A 23,435-nucleotide genomic window follows, 5' to 3' on the forward strand; every position below is an offset into this window, starting at 1 on the left:
CCTCTCTCTCTTCCCCTCTCGCTCTCTTTTCTTCTCTCTCTCTCCTTTTCTCTCTCTCACCCTCTCTCTCTCTCCCTTTTTTTCTCTCTCTCCCCCTTTCTCTCTCTCTCACCCTCTATCTCCCTTTTCTCTATCTCTCTCTCTCCCTCTCTCTCTCACCTGCTCTCTCTCGCTCCCTTTTCCCTCTCTCTCTCTCTCTCACCCTCTCTCTCTCACACTCACCCTCTCTTTATCTCTCCCTCTCTCTCTCTCCCCCCTCTCCCTCTCTCTCCCTCTCTCTCTCTCCCCCTCTCTCTCTCTCCCCCTCTCTCTCTCTCTCTCTCTCTCTCTCTCTCTCTCTCTCTCTCTCTCCCCCTCTCTCCCTCTCTCTCCCCCTCTCTCTCTCTCTCTCCCCCTCTCTCCCTCTCTCTCCCTCTCTCTCTCTCCCCCTCTCTCTCTCTCCCCCTCTCTCTCTCTCTCTCTCTCTCTCTCTCTCTCTCCCCCTCTCTCCCTCTCTCTCCCCCTCTCTCTCTCTCTCTCTCTCCCCCTCTCTCCTTTTCTCTCTCTCTCTCCCCCCTCTCTCCTTTTCTCTCTCTCTCTCCCCCTCTCTCCTTTTCTCTCTCTCTCTCCCCCCTCTCTCCTTTTCTCTCTCTCCCCCTCTCTCTCTCTCTCTCCCCCTCTCTCCTTTTCTCTCTCTCTCTCCCCCCTCTCTCCTTTTCTCTCTCTCTCCCTTTTCTCTCTCTCTCTCTCCCCCTCTCTCTCTCCCCCCTCTCTGTCTCTCTATCAAATGCAAGCTGCTATATTGCATCAATATAAGGCAACTCTATATACAATAAATATACTTACAATAAACTTTGTAATAAAACAATGAAGAATAATAATGTACAATTATAGTCATTTTTTTTCATCACAAATGACAAAAACCAGGGAAAAAAAACATAAAAATGGTAACAATCAGTAGTAGAAACATAATAACTATAAGAGACTAAACATTGAAAATTAAACTATAACTGACCTATATTCATTCGGAAATTATACAGACACCTTCCCTTTTTTTGTTACGCTACACCCTGTTTCCATGTTTCCTCATCAATCTACACCCTGTTTCCATGTTTCCTCATCAATCTACACCCTGTTTCCATGTTTCCTCATCAATCTACACCCTGTTTCCATTTTTCCTCATCAATCTACACCCTGTTTCCATGTTTCCTCATCAATCTACACCCTGTTTCCATGTTTCCTCATCAATCTACACCCTGTTTCCATGTTTCCTCATCAATCTACACCCTGTTTCCATGTTTCCTCATCAATCTACACCCCTTTTCCATGTTTCCTCATCAATCGACACCCTGTTTCCATGTTTCCTCATCAATCTACACCCTGTTTCCATGTTTCCTCATCAATCTACACCCTGTTTCCATGTTTCCTCATCAATCTACACCCTGTTTCCATGTTTCCTCATCAATCTACACCCCTTTTCCATGTTTCCTCATCAATCGACACCCTGTATCCATGTTTCTTCATCAATCTACACCCTGTTTCCATGTTTCCTCATCAATCTACACCCTTTTTCCATGTTTCCTCATCAATCTACACCCTTTTTCCATGTTTCCTCATCAATCGACACCCTGTATCCATGTTTCCTCATCAATCTACACCCTGTTTCCATGTTTCCTCATCAATCTACACCCTGTTTCCATGTTTCCTCATCAATCTACACCCTGTTTCCATGTTTCCTCACCAATCTACACCCTGTTTCCATGTTTCCTCATCAATCTACACCCTGTTTCCATGTTTCCTCATCAATCTACACCCCTTTTCCATGTTTCCTCATCAATCGACACCCCTGTATCCATGTTTCTTCATCAATCTACACCCTGTTTCCATGTTTCCTCATCAATCTACACCCTGTTTCCATGTTTCCTCATCAATCTACACCCTTTTTCCATGTTTCCTCATCAATCGACACCCTGTATCCATGTTTCCTCATCAATCTACACCCTGTTTCCATGTTTCCTCATCAATCTACACCCTGTTTCCATGTTTCCTCATCAATCTACACCCTGTTTCCATGTTTCCTCACCAATCTACACCCTGTTTCCATGTTTCCTCATCAATCTACACCCTGTTTCCATGTTTCCTCATCAATCTACACCCTTATTCTAAAATTGATTAAATAAAAATGTTTCCTCATCAATCTACACACAATACACCACATTGACAAACGAAAACAGGTTTTTAGAAATGTTTGCAAAAAGCAGTCAAAAAACTAAAATACCTTATTTAGATAATAATATTATTTACAGGATTCAGACTCTTTGCAAATTGAGCTCAAGTGCATCCTGTTTCCATTGATCATCCTTGAGAGTTCACCTGTTGTGGATGTCAGAGTAAAACCGAGCAATCAGGGGAGAAAGGGCCTTGGTCAGGGAGGTGACCAAGAACCCAATGGTTACTTTGACAGAGCTCCAGAGTTCCACTGTGGAGCTGGGAGAACCTTCCAGGAGGACAACCATCTCTGCAGCACTCCACCAATCAGGCCTTAATGGTAGATGGGAACCACTCCTCAGTAAAAGGCACATGACAGCCACTTGGAGTTTGCCAAAAGTCACCTAAAGGACTTTCAGACCATGAGAAACAGGATTCTCTGGTCTGATGAAACAGAGATTGAACTCTTTGGCCTGAATGCCAAAAGTCATGTCTGGAGGAAAGCTGGCACCATCCTTACGGTGAAGCATGGTGGTGGCAGTATCATGCTGTGGGGATGCTTTTAGTTGCAAGGACTGTAGGACTAGTCAGGATCGAGGCAAAGATGAACAGAAAAAAGTACAGAGAGATCCTTGATGAAAACCTGCTCCAGTGCACTCCCGACCTCAGACTGGGGCGAAGGTTCACCTTCCAACAAGTCAACGCAGGAGTGGCTTCGGGACAAGTCTTTGAATGTCCTAGAGTGGCCCAGCCAGAGCTCGGACTTGATCCCGATCGGACATCTCTGGAGAACATGAAAATAGCTGTGCAGCGACACTCCCCATCCAACCTAACAGAGAGAGGAGCTGAGAGGATCTGCAGAGAAGAATGGGAGGATTTCCCAAAATACAGGTGTGCCAACCTTGTAGAGTCATACCCAAGAAGACCCTGAGGCTGTAATCGCTGCCAAAGGTGCTTCAACAAAGTTCTGAGTAAACGGTCTGAAAACTTATGTAAATGTGATAATTAGGTTTTTTTATTTTTAATAAATTGCAAAAATTTCTAAAACCCTGTTTTTGCTTTGTCATTATGGGGTATTGTGTGCAGATTGAGATTTTTTGAATATTTTTTGAATACATTTTAGAATAAGGTTGTAACGTAACAAAATGTGGAAAAAGTCAAGGGGTCTGAATACTTTCCAAATACAATATAACTAACTGTCATCCTCACCATTACATTCAACTACAACTACCATCTTCATTACCACTACTACTACTACCACCACCATCATTAGATTTAAACCCCTACTACCCGTACCACTATCTGGAATAATAATAATAATAACAGTAATAACAATACTACTAATAATAACTAGGTTACTGCTGTTTACTATGCAGAAGTTATTATTCAGTGTCCCTCGGCCTATGACAGGCAAATACATATTTGGCAACAAGAGGAGACGTTGCTCCTTCGCCATTGAGTATTTTTTGTTTTTCCTCTGGGTTTAATAAGTTAACATTTTTAATAAATGTAGTCATTTCTGTGAATAATTCATTCTTGGTGAGGAACATTTCTCACAGTAAAGGAGAAAGTGCATCTCTGGTTCTACCTCCCCTGTCATGCAGTGACCACAAACAGTACACACTTGTGTGTGTGTGTGTGTGTGTGTGGATGTGTGTGTGTGGATAGGTGTGTGTGTGTGTGGATGTGTGTGTGTGTGTGTGTGTGTGTGGATGTGTGTGTGTGTGATAATGTTTCTGAGCCATGAGTCTGCAGAGAAACACACAGAGCACAAGGCGATAATTCTCTGGAGCCAATTTCTCTCTCTCTCTCTCTCTCTCTCTCTCTCTCTCTCTCTCTCTCTCTCTCTCTCTCTCTCAATTCAATTCAAGGGGCTTTATTGGCATGGGAAACCTATATTTACATTGCCAAAGCAAGTAACATGGATAAACAAATGTGAAATTTACAATAAAAAGTGAACAGTAAATTTTACCCTCACACAAGTTCCCAAATAATAGACATTTTAAATGTCATTATCTCTCCCTCTCCCCTCTCTCTCTCTCTTTCAATTCAATTAGCTTTAATTGCATGACATAATAGTGTACATATTGCCAAAGCGTACTTTGGAGATTTACAATATTAACATATTTGAAATAGTATTAATCAATATTTTCAACTGGACAACAGTAACAACAATAATCAAGGGTCAAAATAACCATACAATGGGCAATAACAATGGCAAATGCTTCCTAAAACACTTCAGCTAGCAGGCCTTTTTAATCGACCTGGCCTGAGTATCCTCGAAGGATACTGACCTCATTCCGTCAGTAGAAGATGTCAGATTTTTCTTTAAAAGTGCTATCCTCAAAATCTTAAATAAGCATGCCCTATTCAAAAAATGTTGAACCAGGAACAGATATAGCCCATGGTTCACTCCAGACCTGACTGCCCTTGACCAGCACAAAAACATCCTGTGGTGTTCGGCATTAGAATTGAACAGCCCCCGCAATATGCAACTTTTCAGGGAAGTTAGGAACCGATATACACAGGCAGTTAGGAAAGCAAAGGCTAGCTTTTTCAAACAGAAATTTGCTTCCTGCAGCACAAACTCCAAAAAGTTCTGGGACACTGTGAAGTCCATGGAGAATAAGAACACCTCCTCCCAGATGCCCACTGCACTGAGGCATAGTGGCATAGTGGCATAAATCCACTATAATTGAGAATTTCAATAAGCATTTTTCTACAGCTGGCCATGCTTTCCACCTGGCCACCCCTACCCTGGTCAACAGCCCTGCACCCCCCACAGCAACTTCCCGAAGCGTCCACCATTTCTCCTTCAAATCCAGATAGCTGATGTTCTGAAAGAGCTGCAAAATATGGACCCCTACAAATCAGCAGGACTAGACAATCTGGACCCTCTCTTTCTAAAATTATTAGCCGAAATTGTTGCAACCCCTATTACTTGCCTGTTCAACCTCTCTTTCGTGTCGTCTGAGATCCCCAAAGATTGGAAAGCTGCCGTGGTCATCCCCCTCTTCAAAGGGGGAGACACTCTAGACCCAAACTGCTATAGACCTATATCCATCCTACCCTGCCTTTCTAAGGTTTTAGAAAGCCAGGTTAACAAATAGATCACCGACCACTTCGAATCCCACCATACCTTCTCCGCTATGCAATTTGGTTTCCGAGCTGGTCATGGGTACACCTCAGCCACGCTCAAGGTCCTAAACAATATCAAAACCTCCATTGATAACACAATACTGTGCAGCCATCTTCATCGACCTGGCCAAGGCTTTCGACTCTGTCAATCACCACATTCTTATCGGCAGACTCAAAAGCCTTGGTTTGTCAAATAACTGCATTGCCTGGTTCACCAACTACTTCTCTCTCTCCCTTTTCTCTCACTCTCTCTTTTCTCTCTCTCTCTTTCCCTTTTCTCTCGCTCTCTCTCCCTTTTCTCTCTCTCTCTCTCACCCTCTGCTACAGGGTTCAATTCTCGGGCAGACTCTTTTCTCTGTATATATCAATGATGTCGCTCTTCTGCTGGTGATTCTCTGATACACCTCTACGCAGACGACACCATTCTGTATACCTCTGGCCCTTCTTTGGACACTGTGTTTACAACCCTCCAGACGAGCTTCAATGCCATACCACTCTCCTTCCGCGGCCTCCAACTGCTCTTAAATGCAAGTAAAACTATATGCATGCTCTTCAACTGATCGCTACCAGCACCTGCCTGCCCGCCACATATTCTAATTCAGAACCGTCCAGAGTAGTGATGCTGGACGGTTCTGACTTAGAATATGTGGATATATACAAATACCTAGATGTCTGGCTAGACTGTAAACTCTCCTTCCAGAGTCACACTAAGCATCTCCAATCCAAAATTAAATCTTGAATCGGCATCCTATTTGGCAACAAAGCATCCTTCACTCATGCTGCCAAACATACCCTCATAAAACTGACTATCCTACCGATCCTTGACTTTGGCGATGTCATTTACAAAATAGCCTCCAACACTCTACTCAGCAAATTGGATGCAGTCTATCACAGTGCCATCTGTTTTGCCACCAAAGCCACATATACTACCCACCACCGCAACCTGTACGCTCTCGTTGGCTGGCCCTCGCTTCATATTCGTCACCAAATCCACTGGCCCCAGGTCATCTGTAAGTCTTTGCAAGGTAAAGCCCTGCCTTATCTCAACTCACTGGTCACCATAGCAGCACCCACCTGTAGCACGCGCTCCAGCAGGTATGTTTCACTGGTCACGCCCAAAGCCAATTCCTCCTTTGGCCGCCTCTCATTCCAGTTCTCTGGTGCCAATGACTAGAACGAACGGCAAAAATCACAGAAGCTGGAGACTCATATCTCCCTCACTAACTTTAAGCACCAGCTGTCAGAGCAACTCACAGATCACTGCACCTGTACATATCCCATCTGTAAATACCCCATCCAACTACCTCATCCCCATACTGTTATTTAATTTATTTTTTTGCTCCTTTGCACCCCAGTATCTCTACTTGCACATTCATCTTCTGCACATGTATCCCTCCAGTTTCTATCACTCCAGTGTTTAATTGCTAAACTGTAATTATTTCACCACTATGGCCTATTTATTGTCTCACATCCCTTATCTTACCTCATTTACACACACTGTATATAGACTTGTTTCTATTGTTTTATTGACTGAATGTTTGTTTATTCCATGTGTTACACTGTTGTTGTTTGTGTCACACTGCTTTGCTTTATCTTGGCCAGGTCTCAGTTGTAAATTAGGATTTATTCTCAACTAGCCTACCTGGTTAAATAAAGGTGTTCTCAACTAGCCTACCTGGTTAAATAAAGGTGTTCTCAACTAGCCTACCTGGTTAAATAAAGGTGTTCTCAACTGGCCTACCTGGTTAAATAAAGGTGGTCTCAACTAGCCTACCTGGTTAAATAAAGGTGGTCTCAACTAGCCTACCTGGTTAAATAAAGGTGTTCTCAACTAGCCTACCTGGTTAAATAAAGGTGTTCTCAACTAGCCTACCTGGTTAAATAAAGGTGTTCTCAACTAGCCTACCTGGTTAAATAAAGGTGTTCTCAACTGGCCTACCTGGTTAAATAAAGGTGTTCTCAACTGGCCTACCTGGTTAAATAAAGGTAAAACACTAGCGTCCCACCTCGACAACTTTCGGTGAAATTGCAGAGCAGCAAAATCAAATTAAATTACTATAAATATTCATGAAATAACAAGTGCAATACATCAATATAAAGCATAAAGACCTTCGACAGATCATCCGAAATCTACTGCAGGAGAACACAGCCATGCTGAGATTACACACACTCTTAAACACTCTACTTCTTCAGGCAGGTAACAGGTAATTTCCATCAGTTAATGAGCCCGTTAGCCTTTAGTGCTAATGACGCTAATTTATTGTGTGTTACTCTCAATAAATCCAATCTAATACATGAACATACTTTGCTAGCTAATTACTTGTTGAACACCTTTAACACAGGATTCAAACATCCAAAGAATGAAATTAATAGATGTTAATTTAGTAGCTACCTAGCTACCTGGAGTAGCTACTAGAAACCTGGAGTAACTACCAGAAACCTAGAGTAGCAACTAGAAACCTAGAGTATCTACTAGAAACCTAGAGTAGTAAATAGAAACCTAGAGTAGCAACTAGAAACCTAGAGTAGCAACTAGAAACCTAGAGTAGTAACTACTAGAAACCTAGAGTAGCAACTAGAAACCTGGAGTAGCAACTAGAAACCTAGAGTATCTACTAGAAACCTAGAGTAGTAAATAGAAACCTAGAGTAGCAACTAGAAACCTAGAGTAGCAACTAGAAACCTAGAGTATCTACTAGAAACCTAGAGTAGTAAATAGAAACCTAGAGTAGCAACTAGAAACCTAGAGTAGCAACTAGAAACCTGGAGTAGCAACTAGAAACCTAGAGTATCTACTAGAAACCTAGAGTAGTAAATAGAAACCTAGAGTAGCAACTAGAAACCTAGAGTATCTACTAGAAACCTAGAGTAGTAAATAGAAACCTAGAGTAGCAACTAGAAACCTAGAGTAGCAACTAGAAACCTAGAGTAGTAACTACTAGAAACCTAGAGTAGCAACTAGAAACCTGGAGTAACTACTAGACACCTAGAGTAACTACTAGGAACCTACCGTAACTACTAGGAACCTAGAGTAACTTCTAGGAACCTAGAGTAGTAACTACTAGAAACCTAGAGTAGTAACTACTAGAAACCTAGAGTAGTAACTACTAGAAACCTAGAGTAACTACTGGAAACTTAGAGTAGCAACTAGAAACCTAGAGTAACTGCAAGAAACATAGAGTAACTACTAGGAACCTAGAGTAGTAACTACTAGAAACCTAGAGTAACTACTACAAAACTAGAGTAACTACTACAAAACTATAGTAACTACTAGAAACCTAGAGTCGCAACTAGAAACCTAGAGTAACTGCAAGAAACATAGAGTATCTACTACAAACCTAGAGTAACGACTACAAACTTAGAGTAACAACTACTAGAAACCTAGAGTAACTACTACAAACCTAGAATAACTACTACAAACTTAGAGTAGCAACTACAAACCCAGAGTAACTACTAGGAACCTAGAGTAACTACTACAAACCTAGAGTAGCAACTACAAACCCAGAGTAACTACTAGAAACCTAGAGTAACTACTACAAACCCGGAGTAACTACTACAAACCTAGAGTAACTAATACAAACCTACAGTAACTACTAAGAACCTAGAGTAACTACAGGAAACCTATAGTAACTACTACAAACCCAGAGTAACTACTAGGAACCTAGAGTAACTCATAAAAAACCTAGAGTAACTACTGGAAACGGAATGTTCTGTAAAGTGTAAAACATGATTACCACCAGATGGCTCTCTATTTATCTTCTGCTGTCCAAGAAACTAATTACCCAAGGATGACTGAGGATGTAACAGCTGTGTGTGTCCGTGTGTGTGTGTGTATAAGACACCAGTTGCAGGGGGCAGCCAACAGATGTTTCAACAGGATTAGCACACACACACACACAAATACACACACAGGTTATTCCAACACGGCAACAGCAGGCACTTCATCCCTGTTTTGGTCATGAACCAAGAATCTGCATGAAGTAACAAGCCCCCTGCATAGAAGAGAAGGAAACCCCTGTGTTTGGCCTGATAAGTCTGATATCATTATGCGTGCGTGTGTGTGTGTTTGAGATTGAGTGTCTGTGTGTCTGTGTGTATGTGCATGTTCATGTGTGTGTTTTCTTGTTGCCTCTGTGTATTTCATGCAAAATGCCAACAACATGACAGCAGTGTGCCAAGAACAACATCAATCTATCACCAAAATAGTTCTACCTCACAGAGTCGGCCAGCTGCCGCCAGCAACATTGATCTAATCATATCATAGCTATCAACACCTAGGGGAGAGAAAAGAAGGGGCAAGGAGAGACAGGGGGATGAGGGGAGTGGATAGAGGGATAGGAAAAAGGAGGGGAGAGAGAGAGAGAGAGAGAGAGAGAGAGAGAGAGAGAGAGAGAGACAGGAACACAGAGATAGAGAGGGAGAGAGAAAGACAGACAGAGGGAGAGAGAAAGAGACAGTGAGAGGGAGAGAGAGAGAGAGAGTGAGGGTGAGAGAGAGAGAGACGGGAACACAGAGATAGAGAGAGAGAGGGAGAGAGAAAGAAAGACAGAGGGAGAGAGAAAGAGACAGTGAGAGGGAGAGAGAGAGAGAGAGAGAGAGAGTGAGAGAGAGAGGGGGGAGAGAGAGAGAGGGAGAGAGATAGAGAGAGAGAGAGAAGGGGAGGTGGGTAGCTCTTGGGGACAGCTGCCTATTAAAGTGCATATGGACTCATCACCCCCATTACCCCCCCCCCCCCCACACACACACACACACACAGCACGCACACACACACACACACACTCCAACAATGTAGCAGGTGAAGGGGTCTGGAATTGAACTGCAGCCTACATGGACCCTAACAGAGTGACAATGTGTCCTTCTAACCCCCCAAAAAACAGACAGATCTCAACCAAGACCATGTTAGGAACCATTATATTTCTTCACCTCCCTCTCTGATTCTTTCTCTCTCTCTCCCTCTCTCTGATTCTCTCTCTCTCTCTGATTCTCTCTCTCTCTCTCTCTCTCTCTGATTCTCTCTCCCCCAAGCCCCCCCTCTCTGACTCTCTCTCTCTCTCTGATTCTCTCTCCCCCTCGCTCTCTCTCCCATCAGCCCTCCCTCTCTGATTCTCTCTCCCCCTCGCTCTCTCTCCCCCCAGCCCTCCCTCTCTGACTCTCTCTCTCTCTCTGATTCTCTCTCCCCCCTCACTCTCTCTCCCCCAGCCCCCCCTCTCTGACTCTCTATCTCTCTCTCTGATTCTCTCTCCCCCCTCGCTCTCTCTCCCCCCAGCCCTCCCTCTCTGACTCTCTCTCTCTCGCTGATTCTCTCTCCCCCCTCGCTCTCTCTCCCCCCAGCCCCCCCCCCTCTCTTTTGCTCTGTCTCTTTATCTCTCTCAATTCAATTCCATTTCAATTTAAGGGCTTTATCGTCATGGGAAACATATGTTAACGTTGCCAAAGCAAGTGAAGCAGATAATAAACAAAAGGGAAAAAAAACAATAAAAAAATTTACAGTAAACATTACACTCACATCAATTCTAAAAGAATAAAAACATTTCAAATGGCATATTATGTGCAAATAGTAATACAAAAGGGGAAAAAGGGGGCGCTATTTCATTATTGGATAAAGAAACGTGCCCGTTTTAAGCGCAATATTTTGGCACGAAAAGATGCTCGACTATGCATATAATTGACAGCCTTGGAAAGAAAACAATACACTCTGTAGTTTCCAAAACTGCAAAGATATTATCTGTGAGTGCCACAGAACTCATGCTACAGGCGAAACCAAGATGAAACTTCAAACAGGAAATGAGCAGAATTTTTGAGGCTCTGTTTTCCATTGTCTCCTTATATGGCTGTGAATGTGCCCTGAACGAGCCTAAGCTTTCTGCCGTTTGCCCAAGGTGTCTGCAGCATTGTGACGTATTTGTAGGCATATCATTGGAAGATTGGCCATAAGAGATTACATTTACCAGGGGTCCGCCCGGTGTCCTTTGTCTAAATTGGTGCGTAATCTTCAGCTGCAGGCATTTTCCCATGGGATTCAGAGGAGAAAGCACACTTCCACGAATGATATATCATCGAAGAGATATGTGAAAAACACCTTGAGGATTGATTCTAAACAATGTTTGCCATGTTTCAGTCGATATTATGGAGTTAATTTGGAAAAAAGTTCGGCGTTTTGATGACTGAATTTTCGTTTTTTTTTGGTAGTGTTATGCTAATGAGCTTGCGAATGGAATTCCACTCCTGGATACAGGTTTTTTTCGTAGCTAAACGTGATGAACAAAACGGAGCGATTTCTCCTAAACAAATAATCTTTCAGGAAAAACTGAACATTCGCTATCTAACTGAGAGTCCCCTCATTGAAAACATCTGAAGTTCTTCAAAGGTAAATTATTTTATTTGAATGCTTTTCTAGTTTTTGTGAAAATGTTGCCCGGTCCCTCCTGCAGTAAAGCACCCCCACAACATCGTGATGCCACCCCTGTGCTTCAAAGTCGGGATGGTGTTCTTCGGCTTGCAAGCCTCCCCCTTTTTCCTCCAAACATAACGATGGTCATTATGGCCAAACAGTTCTATTTTTGTTTCATCAGACCAGAGGACATTTCTCCAAAAAGTATGATCTTTGTCCCCATGTGCAGCAAACCGTAGTCTGGCTTTTATATGGTGGTTTTGGAGCACTGGCTTCTTCCTTGCTGAGCGGCCTTTCAGGTAATGCCGATATAGGACTCGTTTTACTGTGGATTTAGATACTTTTGTACCTGTTTCCACCAGCATCTTCACAAGGTCCTTTGCTGTTGTTCTGGGATTGATTTGCACTTTTGCACCAAAGTTTGCACCAAAGTGCGTTCATCTCTAAGAGACAGAACGTATCTCCTTCCTGAGCGGTATGACAGCTGCGTGGTTCCATGGTGTTTATACTTTCATACTATTGTTTGTACAGATGAACGTGGTAACTTCAGGCTTTTGGAAAATTGCTCCCAAGGATGAACCAGACAATTGTTTTTCTGAGGTCTTGGATGATTTCCTTTGATTTTCCTATGATGTCAAGCAAAGAGGCACTGAGTTTGAAGGTAGGTGTCACGTTCTGACCTTAGTTCCTTTGTTATGTCTTTGTTTTAGTATGGTCAGGACGTGAGTTGGGTGGGTTGTCTATATTCCGTTTTCTATGTTGTGTTTGCGTTTGGCCTGGTATGGTTCTCAATCAGAGGCAGGTGTCGTTCGTTGTCTCTGATTGAGAATCATACTTAGGTAGCCTTTTCCCACTTGTGTTTTGTGGGTGTTTATTTTCTGTGTCTGTTTTCCACACAGAACTGTTTCGGTTAGTTATTTCACCTGTCGTTTATTGTCTTGTTTCAGTGTTCACTTGTTTTAGTTAAGAGCATGAACATGTACCACGCTGCGCATTGGTCCTCCGATCCTTACTACTCCTCCTCGTCAGAGACAGCCGTTACAGTAGGCCTTGAAATACATCTGCAGGTACACCTCCATTTGATGTCAATTAGCCTATCAGAAGCTTCTAATGCCATGACATTATTTTCGGGAATTTTACAAGCTGTTTAAAGGCACAGTCAAATTAGTGTATGTAAACATCTGACCCACTGGAATTGTGATAGAGTGAATTCTAAGTGAAATAATCTGTCTGTAAACAATTGTTGGAAAAATGACTTGTGTCATGCACAAAGTAGATGTCCTAACCGACTTGCCAAAACTATAGTTTGTTAACAAGAAATGTGTGGAGTGGTTGAAAAAACTAGTTATAATGACTCCAACCTAAGTGCATGTAAACTTCCGACTTCAACTATATATATACACAGTGGTGCAAAAAAGTATTTAGTCAGCCACCAATTGTGCCTGTTCTCCCACTTAAAAAGATGAGAGAGGCCTGTAATTTTCATCATAGGTACACTTCAACTATGACAGAGAAAATTAGAAAATAAAAATCCAGAAAATCACATTGTAGAATTTTTTATGAATTTATTTGCAAATTATGGTGGAAAATAAGTATTTGGTCACCTACAAACAAGCAAGATTTCTGGCTCTCACAGACCTGTAACTTCTTCTTTCAGAGACTCCTCTGTCCTCCACTCGTTACCTGTATTAATGGCACCTGTTTGAACATATCAGTATAAAAGACACCTGTCCACAGCCTCAAACAGTCACACTCCAAACTCCACTATGGCCAAGACCAAAGAGCTGTCAAAGGACACCAGAAACAAAATTGTAGACCTGCACCAGGCTGGGAAGACTGAATCTGCAATAGGTAAGCAGCTTGGTTTGAAGAAATCAACTGTGGGAGCAATTATTAGGAAATGGAAGACATACAAGACCACTGATAATCTCCCTCGATCCGGGGCTCCATGCAAGATCTCACCCCGTGGGGTCAAAACGATCACAAGAACGGTGAGCAAAAATCCCAGAACCACACGGGGGGACCTAGTGAATGACCGGCAGAGAGCTGTGACCAAAGTAACAAAGCCAACCATCAGTAACACACTACGCCGCCAGGGACTCAAATCCTGCAGTGCCAGACATGTCCCCCTGCTTAAGCCAGTACATGTCCAGACCCGTCTGAAGTTTGCTAGAGAGCATTTGGATGATCCAGAAGAAGATTGGGAGAATGTCATATGGTCAGATGAAACCAAAATATAACTTTATATTATATATACCAAAGTTATATTTTGGTAAAAACTCAACTCGTCGTGTTTGGAGGACAAAGAATGCTGAGTTGCATCCAAAGAACACCATACCTACTGTGAAGCATGGGGGTGGAAACATCATGCTTTGGGGCAGTTTTTATGCAAAGGGACCAGGATGACTTATCCGTGTAAAGGAAAGAATGAATGGGGCCATGTATCGTGAGATTTTGAGTGAAAACCTCCTTCCATCAGCAAGGGCATTGAAGGTGAAATGTGGCTGGGTCTTTCAGCATGACAATGATCCCAAACACACCACCCGGGCAACGAAGGAGTGGCTTCGTAAGAAGCATTTCAAGGTCCGGGAGTGGCCTAGCCAGTCTCCAGATCTCAACCCCATAGAAAATCTTTGGAGGGAGTTGAAAGTCCGTGTTGCCCAGCAACAGCCCCAAAACATTACTCCTCTAGAGGAGATCTGCATGGAGGAATGGGCCAAAATACCAGCAACAGTGTGTGAAAACCTTGTGAAGAACCTCTGTCATTGCCAACAAAGGGTATATAACAAAGTATTGAGATAAACTTTTGTTACAAACAGCCCGACAGAGATGATTTGTCACAAAAAATCTCAAAAGGAGGGAGAGAGAGGCCGACCGTGCTTTCACGCTCTCAGAGAGCTGTGTGAAGCACAGGGCTCACAGTCTGTCACTGGACCATTCAACAGGTATTGTGAGGGCATCCTACATACATTTTGAAACAGCTCAGCTCTCTGTTACACATTTTCCACCGCGGCAGCTACAGTGATTCCCCCTGAGGTGGTAGCACAGAGAGCAAGAATAGCAATATCTATAACTCCACTCCATTTCACACACTGCATGTTCTATCACTTAAGGGTATGTGTCAGGGGCCATGTGTATGAATTTAACATAACAGTGTTTGATGTATTGCTCTGGATTCCGTGGAAGCTTGTATTTCCTCTGAATAATGTAGTAATGGAAATTAATACTTTAAGGATTATGACTACATGCAGCAATATATATATATATATATATATATATATATATGTATATACATATACATATACCACCACAGCGGGATTTGATGCACAATCATTATGGATAACACTTCACTTGACCTCCAGTGTCATCACACGTTATGGCACGGTCATAACCATGTCGTAATATGTCATAACAGCTGACATAACTTGTCCTAACCTGCCATAACGTGGTCATACCACTGTCACGACCCATACACTTACACCTGTTTCTGAGCCACGAGTCTGTTGACAGCACACAGAGCACAAAGCGCAAATTCTCTGGAGCTGAATATCAGCCTCACTTTCTTTCTTTCTTTCTTTCTATCTTACGCTCCTGCTCTGTGTGGTATCCATAGCAACAGTTAAACTTGGGGGTTGTGTTGGCGTGCGCTCGCATGTGTCCTTTGTTGTGTCTGAGAAACTCCTGAGGTAGTTGCTCAGCATCACTGTACACATTAATTAGATAACACTTTACTTGACAACCAGCGTCATAACATGGTCACAATATGTCATAACAGCTAACATAACTTGTAAAAACCTCTCATAATATGATCTTAACACTGTCGTGACATATATTTACACCCGTCGTGACATATATTTACACCTGTCGTGACATATATTTACACCCGCCGTGACATATATTTACACCTGTCGTGACATATATTTACACCTGTCGTGACATATATTTACACCTGTCGTGACATATATTTACACCTGTCGTGACATATATTTACACCCGTCGTGACATATATTTACACCTGTCATGACATATATTTACACCTGTTGTGACATATATTGCGTAATTTTTGGGTAGATTATGACACCTACATAAGAGTGTCAAAACCCACAAAACCTCCCACACGAGGGAAAACATTCCATTTAAGTGATAATGTCTGAGAAGCCGGTGTTTGGAGGACATATTGGCACGGGTGTTGTTAGGCAAACCCTCTGAACACCGGCTTCTCAGGCATTATCACTTCTATTCAACCAACAAGAGCGAGAGCACAAGAAAGAGCGAGAGAGAGAGGGGGGGAGAAAGAGAGAGAGAGGGGGAGAAAGAGAGAGAGAGGGGAGGAGAAAGAGAGAGAGAGGGGCAGAAAGAGAGAGAGAGAGAGAGAGAGAGAGAGAGAGAAAGAAAGAAATTGAAAGTAAGGCTGATATTTAGCTCCAGAGAATTATCGCCTTGTGCTCTGTGTGTTTCTCTGCAGACTCATGGCTCAGAAACATTATCACACACACACACACACACATCCACACACACACACACACACACACACACACACACACACACACACACACACACACACACACACACACACACACACACACACACACACACACACACACACACACTGCAAAGTTTTCAAACTGTGTCAAAATGTCATTAAACATTATGGCATGAATCCTGCTCCCCTATCTCCTTCACTTTGCTGCAGTGTAATGTAGAAGCAGAGGTTAGGGAAATCACTGCATAATGAATCCATACCATTAACACAGAAATAATATATCAATTTCCACCTTATGGTTTCTCAGGAGGTAAGCGAGAGATGGAGGGGAGACAAGGATGTCAGTGAAGCTGTGGGGGAAGGTTTAAACAAACACAGAGAGGAAGTTGGGGGGGAAGGTTTAAACACAAACTCAAAGAGGAAGCTGTGTGTGTGTGTGTGTGTGTGTGTGTGTGTGCGTGTGTGCGCGTGTGCATGTGTGTGTGTGTGTGTGCGCGCAGCCAGGTCGCTCTAGATCAACTGTGAACATCGGCATCCATCCAGGTAAGCAGTGCACACTGGGAGATGACTTCAAAACTGTTCACTAGGGGCAATAGTGAGCGCTATTGCCATCAAGTAGGCTTGGGCTTTGACAGGGTGTTGATGACGGGGATGATGGATGGACGAGCTCTGGCTCGGAGGGTCACGTGTTCGATCCCAGTGTTAGGCAGTCATTGTTTTAACCCTGTCACAAACCTTAACCCTTAACTAAGCAGAATTAATACCAGAACTTAACCTTTGAAATGTGATTTTTATCAACAAACTTTGGATTCTGCCGTGAGACTGTGCGAGCTTGTCGCTGTGTGTGTGTGTTCCTTCTCCACTCACCTGAGACAGCCAGTGGCGTTGCGAAGCACCTGGGAAGTGTGTGTGTGTTGCTTGCGGTCATCATGGAGATTGTGGGAGGAGTCCCAGGAGGAGGAGTTAGGGATGATGACACTATTGGTCAGAACGGCCAAGGCATCCTGGATGATTGGCATCTTCAGGGCATCACATGACGACAGGTTCCACAACACACCTGAGTACAGACAGACAGGCACACACACACACAGACAGACAGACAGACAGACAGACAGACAGACAGACAGACAGACAGACAGACAGACAGACAGACAGACAGACAGACAGACAGACAGACAGACAGACAGACAGACAGACAGACAGACAGACAGACAGACAGACAGACAGACAGACAGACAGACAGACAGACAGACAGACAGACAGACAGACAGACAGACAGACAGTTGGGTTAGAATACAGACACAGTACATACAGTGTGTTAGAGGAGGAACAGTCATCAACAAGCTCAGAAATATCTGACATCTGTCTCCAAGCAACAGTTAACCATACGACACTGTCATTGTTATTCTGGTGCTTTCCATTGAAATAACTCTGCAACTCCCCCCCCCGGCTCCTCCACTCCTCCTCTCTCATCTGTGACGGTATGTCGGTCTGGCAGTTTAGATTTGAGAGACACTAATTAAGATTGAAACCCAACACAAAAACAGGAAAAAGAGGCCATTTTTTATGGCCAATTTATTAAGAAAGCACAGGTCTGTGCACAAACAACGCTCAACTACACTAACACAATCAACAGCGTCTCAACTGATGTATACTTGGCATCACGACCAAGACTAAATATTTTTTTTTTTTTACATGTATTTACAATAGAATAACAATGGATTTGGTGGTTAATAATGTATAGGCATGTATACTAGAATGTGAGACAGGGCAGAGGGCCACATGGAACACCTATGATGTCATCTATTTGGCTGTGAGACAGGGCAGAGGGCCACATGGAACAGCTATGATGTCATCTATTTGGCTGTGAGACAGGGCAGAGGGCCACATGGAACAGCTATGATGTCATCTATTTGGCTGTGAGACAGGGCAGAGGGCCACATGGAACAGCTATGATGTCATCTATTTGGCTGTGAGACAGGGCAGAGGGCCACATGGAACAGCTATGATGTCATCTATTTGGCTGTGAGACAGGGCAGAGGGCCACATGGAACAGCTATGATGTCATCTATTTGGCTGCTAGACAGGGCAGAGGGCCACATGGAACACCTATGATGTCATCTATTTGGCTGCTAGACAGGGCAGAGGGCCACATGGAACAGCTATGATGTCATCTATTTGGCTGTTAGACAGGGCAGAGGGCCACATGGAACACCTATGATGTCATCTATTTGGCTGCTAGACAGGGCAGAGGGCCACATGGAACAGCTATGATGTCATCTATTTGGCTGTTAGACAGGGCAGAGGGCCACATGGAACAGCTATGATGTCATCTATTTGGCTGTGAGACAGGGCAGAGGGCCACATGGAACACCTATGATGTCATCTATTTGGCTGTGAGACAGGGCAGAGGGCCACATGGAACACCTATGATGTCATCTATTTGGCTGTGAGACAGGGCAGAGGGCCACATGGAACAGCTATGATGTCATCTATTTGGCTGTGAGACAGGGCAGAGGGCCACATGGAACAGCTATGATGTCATCTATTTGGCTGTTAGACAGGGCAGAGGGCCACATGGAACAGCTATGATGTCATCTATTTGGCTGTGAGACAGGGCAGAGGGCCACATGGAACAGCTATGATGTCATCTATTTGGCTGTGAGACAGGGCAGAGGGCCACATGGAACAGCTATGATGTCATCTATTTGGCTGTGAGACAGGGCAGAGGGCCACATGGAACAGCTATGATGTCATCTATTTGGCTGTGAGACAGGGCAGAGGGCCACATGGAACAGCTATGATGTCATCTATTTGGCTGTGAGACAGGGCAGAGGGCCACATGGAACAGCTATGATGTCATCTATTTGGCTGTTAGACAGGGCAGAGGGCCACATGGAACACCTATGATGTCATCTATTTGGCTGTTAGACAGGGCAGAGGGCCACATGGAACACCTATGATGTCATCTATTTGGCTGCTAGACAGGGCAGAGGGCCACATGGAACACCTATGATGTCATCTATTTGGCTGTTAGACAGGGCAGAGGGCCACATGGAACACCTATGATGTCATCTATTTGGCTGTTAGACAGGGCAGAGGGCCACATGGAACAGCTATGATGTCATCTATTTGGCTGTTAGACAGAGCAGAGGGCCACATGGAACACCTATGATGTCATCTATTTGGCTGTTAGACAGGGCAGAGGGCCACATGGAACACCTATGATGTCATCTATTTGGCTGTGAGACAGGGCAGAGGGCCACATGGAACAGCTATGATGTCATCTATTTGGCTGTTAGACAGGGCAGAGGGCCACATGGAACAGCTATGTTGTCATCTATTTGGCTGTGAGACAGGGCAGAGGGCCACATGGAACAGCTATGATGTCATCTATTTGGCTGTTAGACAGGGCAGAGGGCCACATGGAACAGCTATGTTGTCATCTATTTGGCTGTGAGACAGGGCAGAGGGCCACATGGAACACCTATGATGTCATCTATTTGGCTGTGAGACAGGGCAGAGGGCCACATGGAACAGCTATGATGTCATCTATTTGGCTGTTAGACAGGGCAGAGGGCCACATGGAACAGCTATGTTGTCATCTATTTGGCTGTGAGACAGGGCAGAGGGCCACATGGAACAGCTATGATGTCATCTATTTGGCTGTGAGACAGGGCAGAGGGCCAAATGGATCAGCTGTGATGTCATCTATTTGGCTGTTAGACAGGGCAGAGGGCCACATGGAACAGCTATGATGTCATCTATTTGGCTGTGAGACAGGGCAGAGGGCCACATGGAACAGCTATGATGTCATCTATTTGGCTGTGAGACAGGGCAGAGGGCCACATGGAACAGCTATGATGTCATCTATTTGGCTGTGAGACAGGGCAGAGGGCCACATGGAACAGCTATGATGTCATCTATTTGGCTGTGAGACAGGGCAGAGGGCCACATGGAACACCTATGATGTCATCTATTTGGCTGTGAGACAGGGCAGAGGGCCACATGGAACAGCTATGATGTCATCTATTTGGCTGTGAGACAGGGCAGAGGGCCACATGGAACAGCTATGATGTCATCTATTTGGCTGTGAGACAGGGCAGAGGGCCACATGGAACAGCTATGATGTCATCTATTTGGCTGTGAGACAGGGCAGAGGGCCAAATGGATCAGCTGTGATGTCATCTATTACTGACTCATGTACTGCTGACTGCTATCACACTACTCTACACTAACACATGCTTCACTCTGTCTCTCTCTCTGTTTCTCTCTCTCTCTGTTTCTCTCTCTCTTTCTCTCTCTCTCTGTTTCTCTCTTTCTGTTACTCTCTCTCTGCTTCTCTCTCTCTCTGTTTCTCTCTCTCTCTCTGTTTCTCCCTCTGTTTCTCTCTCGCTCTGTTTCTCTCTCGCTCTGTTTCTCTCTCTCTCTCTTTGTTTCTCTCTCTGTTTCTCCCTCTCTCTCTCCGTTTCTCTCTCTCTCTGTTTCTCTCTCTCTGTTTCTCTCTCTGTTTCTCTCTCTGTTTCTCCCTCTCTCTGTTTCTCTCTCATTTTCTCTCTCTGTTTCTCTCTCTCTCTCTGTTTCTCTCTCTGTGTTTCTCTCTCTCTCTCTGTTTCTCTCTATCTCTCTCTCTCTGTTTCTCTCTCTGTGTTTCTCTCTCTCTCTCTGTTTCTCTCTATCTCTCTCTCTCTGTTTCTCTCTCTCTCTCTGTTACTCTCTCACTCTCTCTGTTTCTCTCTCTCGCTCTGTTTCTCTCCCACTCAATTAAATTAAATTAAATTCAATAGTCTTTATTGACATGGCAAGTTAAATGACTTACATTGTCAAAGTATACCTAACACAAAATGTTCAGACCAGCAACAATAATAATAGTAGTAGTGGAAATGGGATTATCATTAACAGCAACTTCAACTACAAAAATCTCTGAAACTGGAAACACTGTCAGAGCAGCTCACAGATTACTGCACCTGTACATAGCCCACCTATAATTTAGCCCAAACAACTACCTCTTTCCCTACTGTATTTAATTAATTTATTTATTTTGCTCCTTTGCACCCCATTATTGTTATTTCTACTTTGCACATTCTTCCATTGCAAAACTACCATTCCAGTGTTTTACTTGCTATATTGTATTTACTTTGCCACCATGGCCTTTTTTTTGCCTTTACCTCCCTTCTCACCTCATTTGCTCACATTGTATATAGACTTGTTTATACTGTATTATTGACTGTATGTTTGTTTTACTCCATGTGTAACTCTGTGTCGTTGTATGTGTCGAACTGCTTTGCTTTATCTTGGCCAGGTCGCAATTGTAAATGAGAACTTGTTCTCAACTTGCCTACCTGGTTAAATAAAGGTGAAATAAATAAATAAATAAAAAATATTAATGAGAACAATAATACATTAAAGCCATAGTAGTAGACCAACGTGACTGAGAAGACACATGACATGGTATGAAAGACAAAACAAAACTAAATGGGAAATATTATTGACATTACATTGCACTTTTCACTGGCTGTCCCTCAGGTTGTGGCAGGAGGACACATATTTGGATGCCAAAACTGCACATTTGGGATTTTCACCCAATAAATATTTGATTTGATATTTTATAGTTTCAAATTCTTTGTATTGAATTATAATTTTGGGAAAGAAATATTCTCTTAGGTCTGAGTATTTGTCACAGTGTAATAGGAAATATAGCTCTGTCTCTACCTCTCCCCTGGAGCAGAGTGAGCACAGCCTGTCTTCTCTGGGCAGCCAGGTTTGTCTGTGACGACCGGTCTCTATAGCCAGACTGTGCTCACTGAGTCTGTACCTAGTCAGTGTTTTCCTCAGTTCTCTATCAGTCACAGTTGTCAGATAGTCTGCCACCATGTGCTGTCTGTTTAGAGACAAATAGCATTGAAGTTTACTTAGATTTGTTGTTGTGTCTTTCCAATAGGTGATATATTTTCATTTTTGTTTTGTGATGATTTGGTTGGGCCAGATTTTCTGAGTGCTGTCCTGAGGCTCTGTGGGGTTCGTTTGGTTTAGTTAACTGAGCCTCAGAACCAGCTGGCTGAGGGGACTCATCTCTTGTTTAATATATTGACATTGTAAAGCAGTGTGATGGAATGTTTTGGGGTCACTTGTTTTTAGAAGGTTGTAAAATTTGATGGGTATTTTTTCTATTAGAATAAGTCCCAATTCTGCTCTACATGACTTATTTTGAGTTTTTCTTTGCATTTGCAATAGAGTCTTGCAAAACTCTACAAGCAGTATTTTGATTGGATGTTTGTCCCATTTGGTAAATTTATTATTAGAGAGTGGACCCCATACTTCACTGCCATATAGAGCAATTGGTTCTATAACCGATTGGAAAATGTTGAGCCAGATTCAAATTGGAACTTCGATTTTAATGTTCCTTTTAATGGCATAGAATGCTCTTCTTGCTTTGTCTCTCAGGATTCATATCTCCCACACTCTCGCTCTCTCTCTCTGTTTATCTCAATTCAATTCAATTTAAGGGCTTTATTGGCATGGGAAACATATCTCTCCTACTCTCACTCACTCTGTTTATCTCTCTCTCTATCACTATGTCTCTCTCTGTTTATCTATTTCTCTCTACCTCTCTCTCTCTCTCTCGCGCTCAATTCCATTTCAATTTAAGGGCTATATTGGCATGGGAAACATATGTTAATGTTGCCAAATGAAGTGAACTAGATAACAATCAAAGGTGAAATAAACAACTAAATTAACAGTAAATATTACACTCAGAAAAGTTCCAAAAGAATAAAAGACATTTAAAATGTCATATTATGTGCAAATATTTCTAAGTACAAAAGTGAAGAAAAAAAATTAACACAAATCTTGCTGCTGTGATGTCACACTGTGGTATTTCACCCAGTGGATATGGGAGTTTATCAAAATTGGGTTTGTTTCAAATTCTATGTGGATCTGTGTAATCTGAGGGAAATATGTGTCTCTAATATGGTCATACATTTGACAGGAGGTTAGGAAGTGCAGCTCAGTCTCCACCTCATTTTGTGGGCAGTGAGCACAGGTCTGCCTACGGTGACCTTCCTCAATAACAAGGCTATGCTCACTGAGTCTGTACATAGTCAAAGCTTTTCTTAAGTTTGGGTCAGTCACAGTGGTCAGCTTTTCTGCCACTGTGTACTCTCTGTTTAGGGACAAATAACATTCTAGTTTGCTTTGTTTAAAAAAAAAATATTTCCAATGTGTCTAGTAATTATC

At 43.1% G+C, this 23,435-nt stretch overlaps 1 protein-coding gene across 1 annotated transcript in view; it reads right to left on the reverse strand.

The window, feature by feature from the left end:
* Positions 1-23,435, reverse strand: part of LOC109900120 (catenin delta-2) — a 591,443-nt gene that overhangs the window by 113,239 nt on the left and 454,769 nt on the right. The window contains exon 15 of the mRNA XM_031835028.1: positions 17,067-17,256. Within this exon, the coding sequence (XP_031690888.1) occupies positions 17,067-17,256 (190 nt within the window). The remainder of the gene's footprint in view (positions 1-17,066; positions 17,257-23,435) is intronic.

The sequence above is a fragment of the Oncorhynchus kisutch genome, linkage group LG11 (genome assembly GCF_002021735.2).
Source record: "Oncorhynchus kisutch isolate 150728-3 linkage group LG11, Okis_V2, whole genome shotgun sequence".
NCBI classification, from domain to species: Eukaryota; Metazoa; Chordata; class Actinopteri; order Salmoniformes; family Salmonidae; genus Oncorhynchus; species Oncorhynchus kisutch.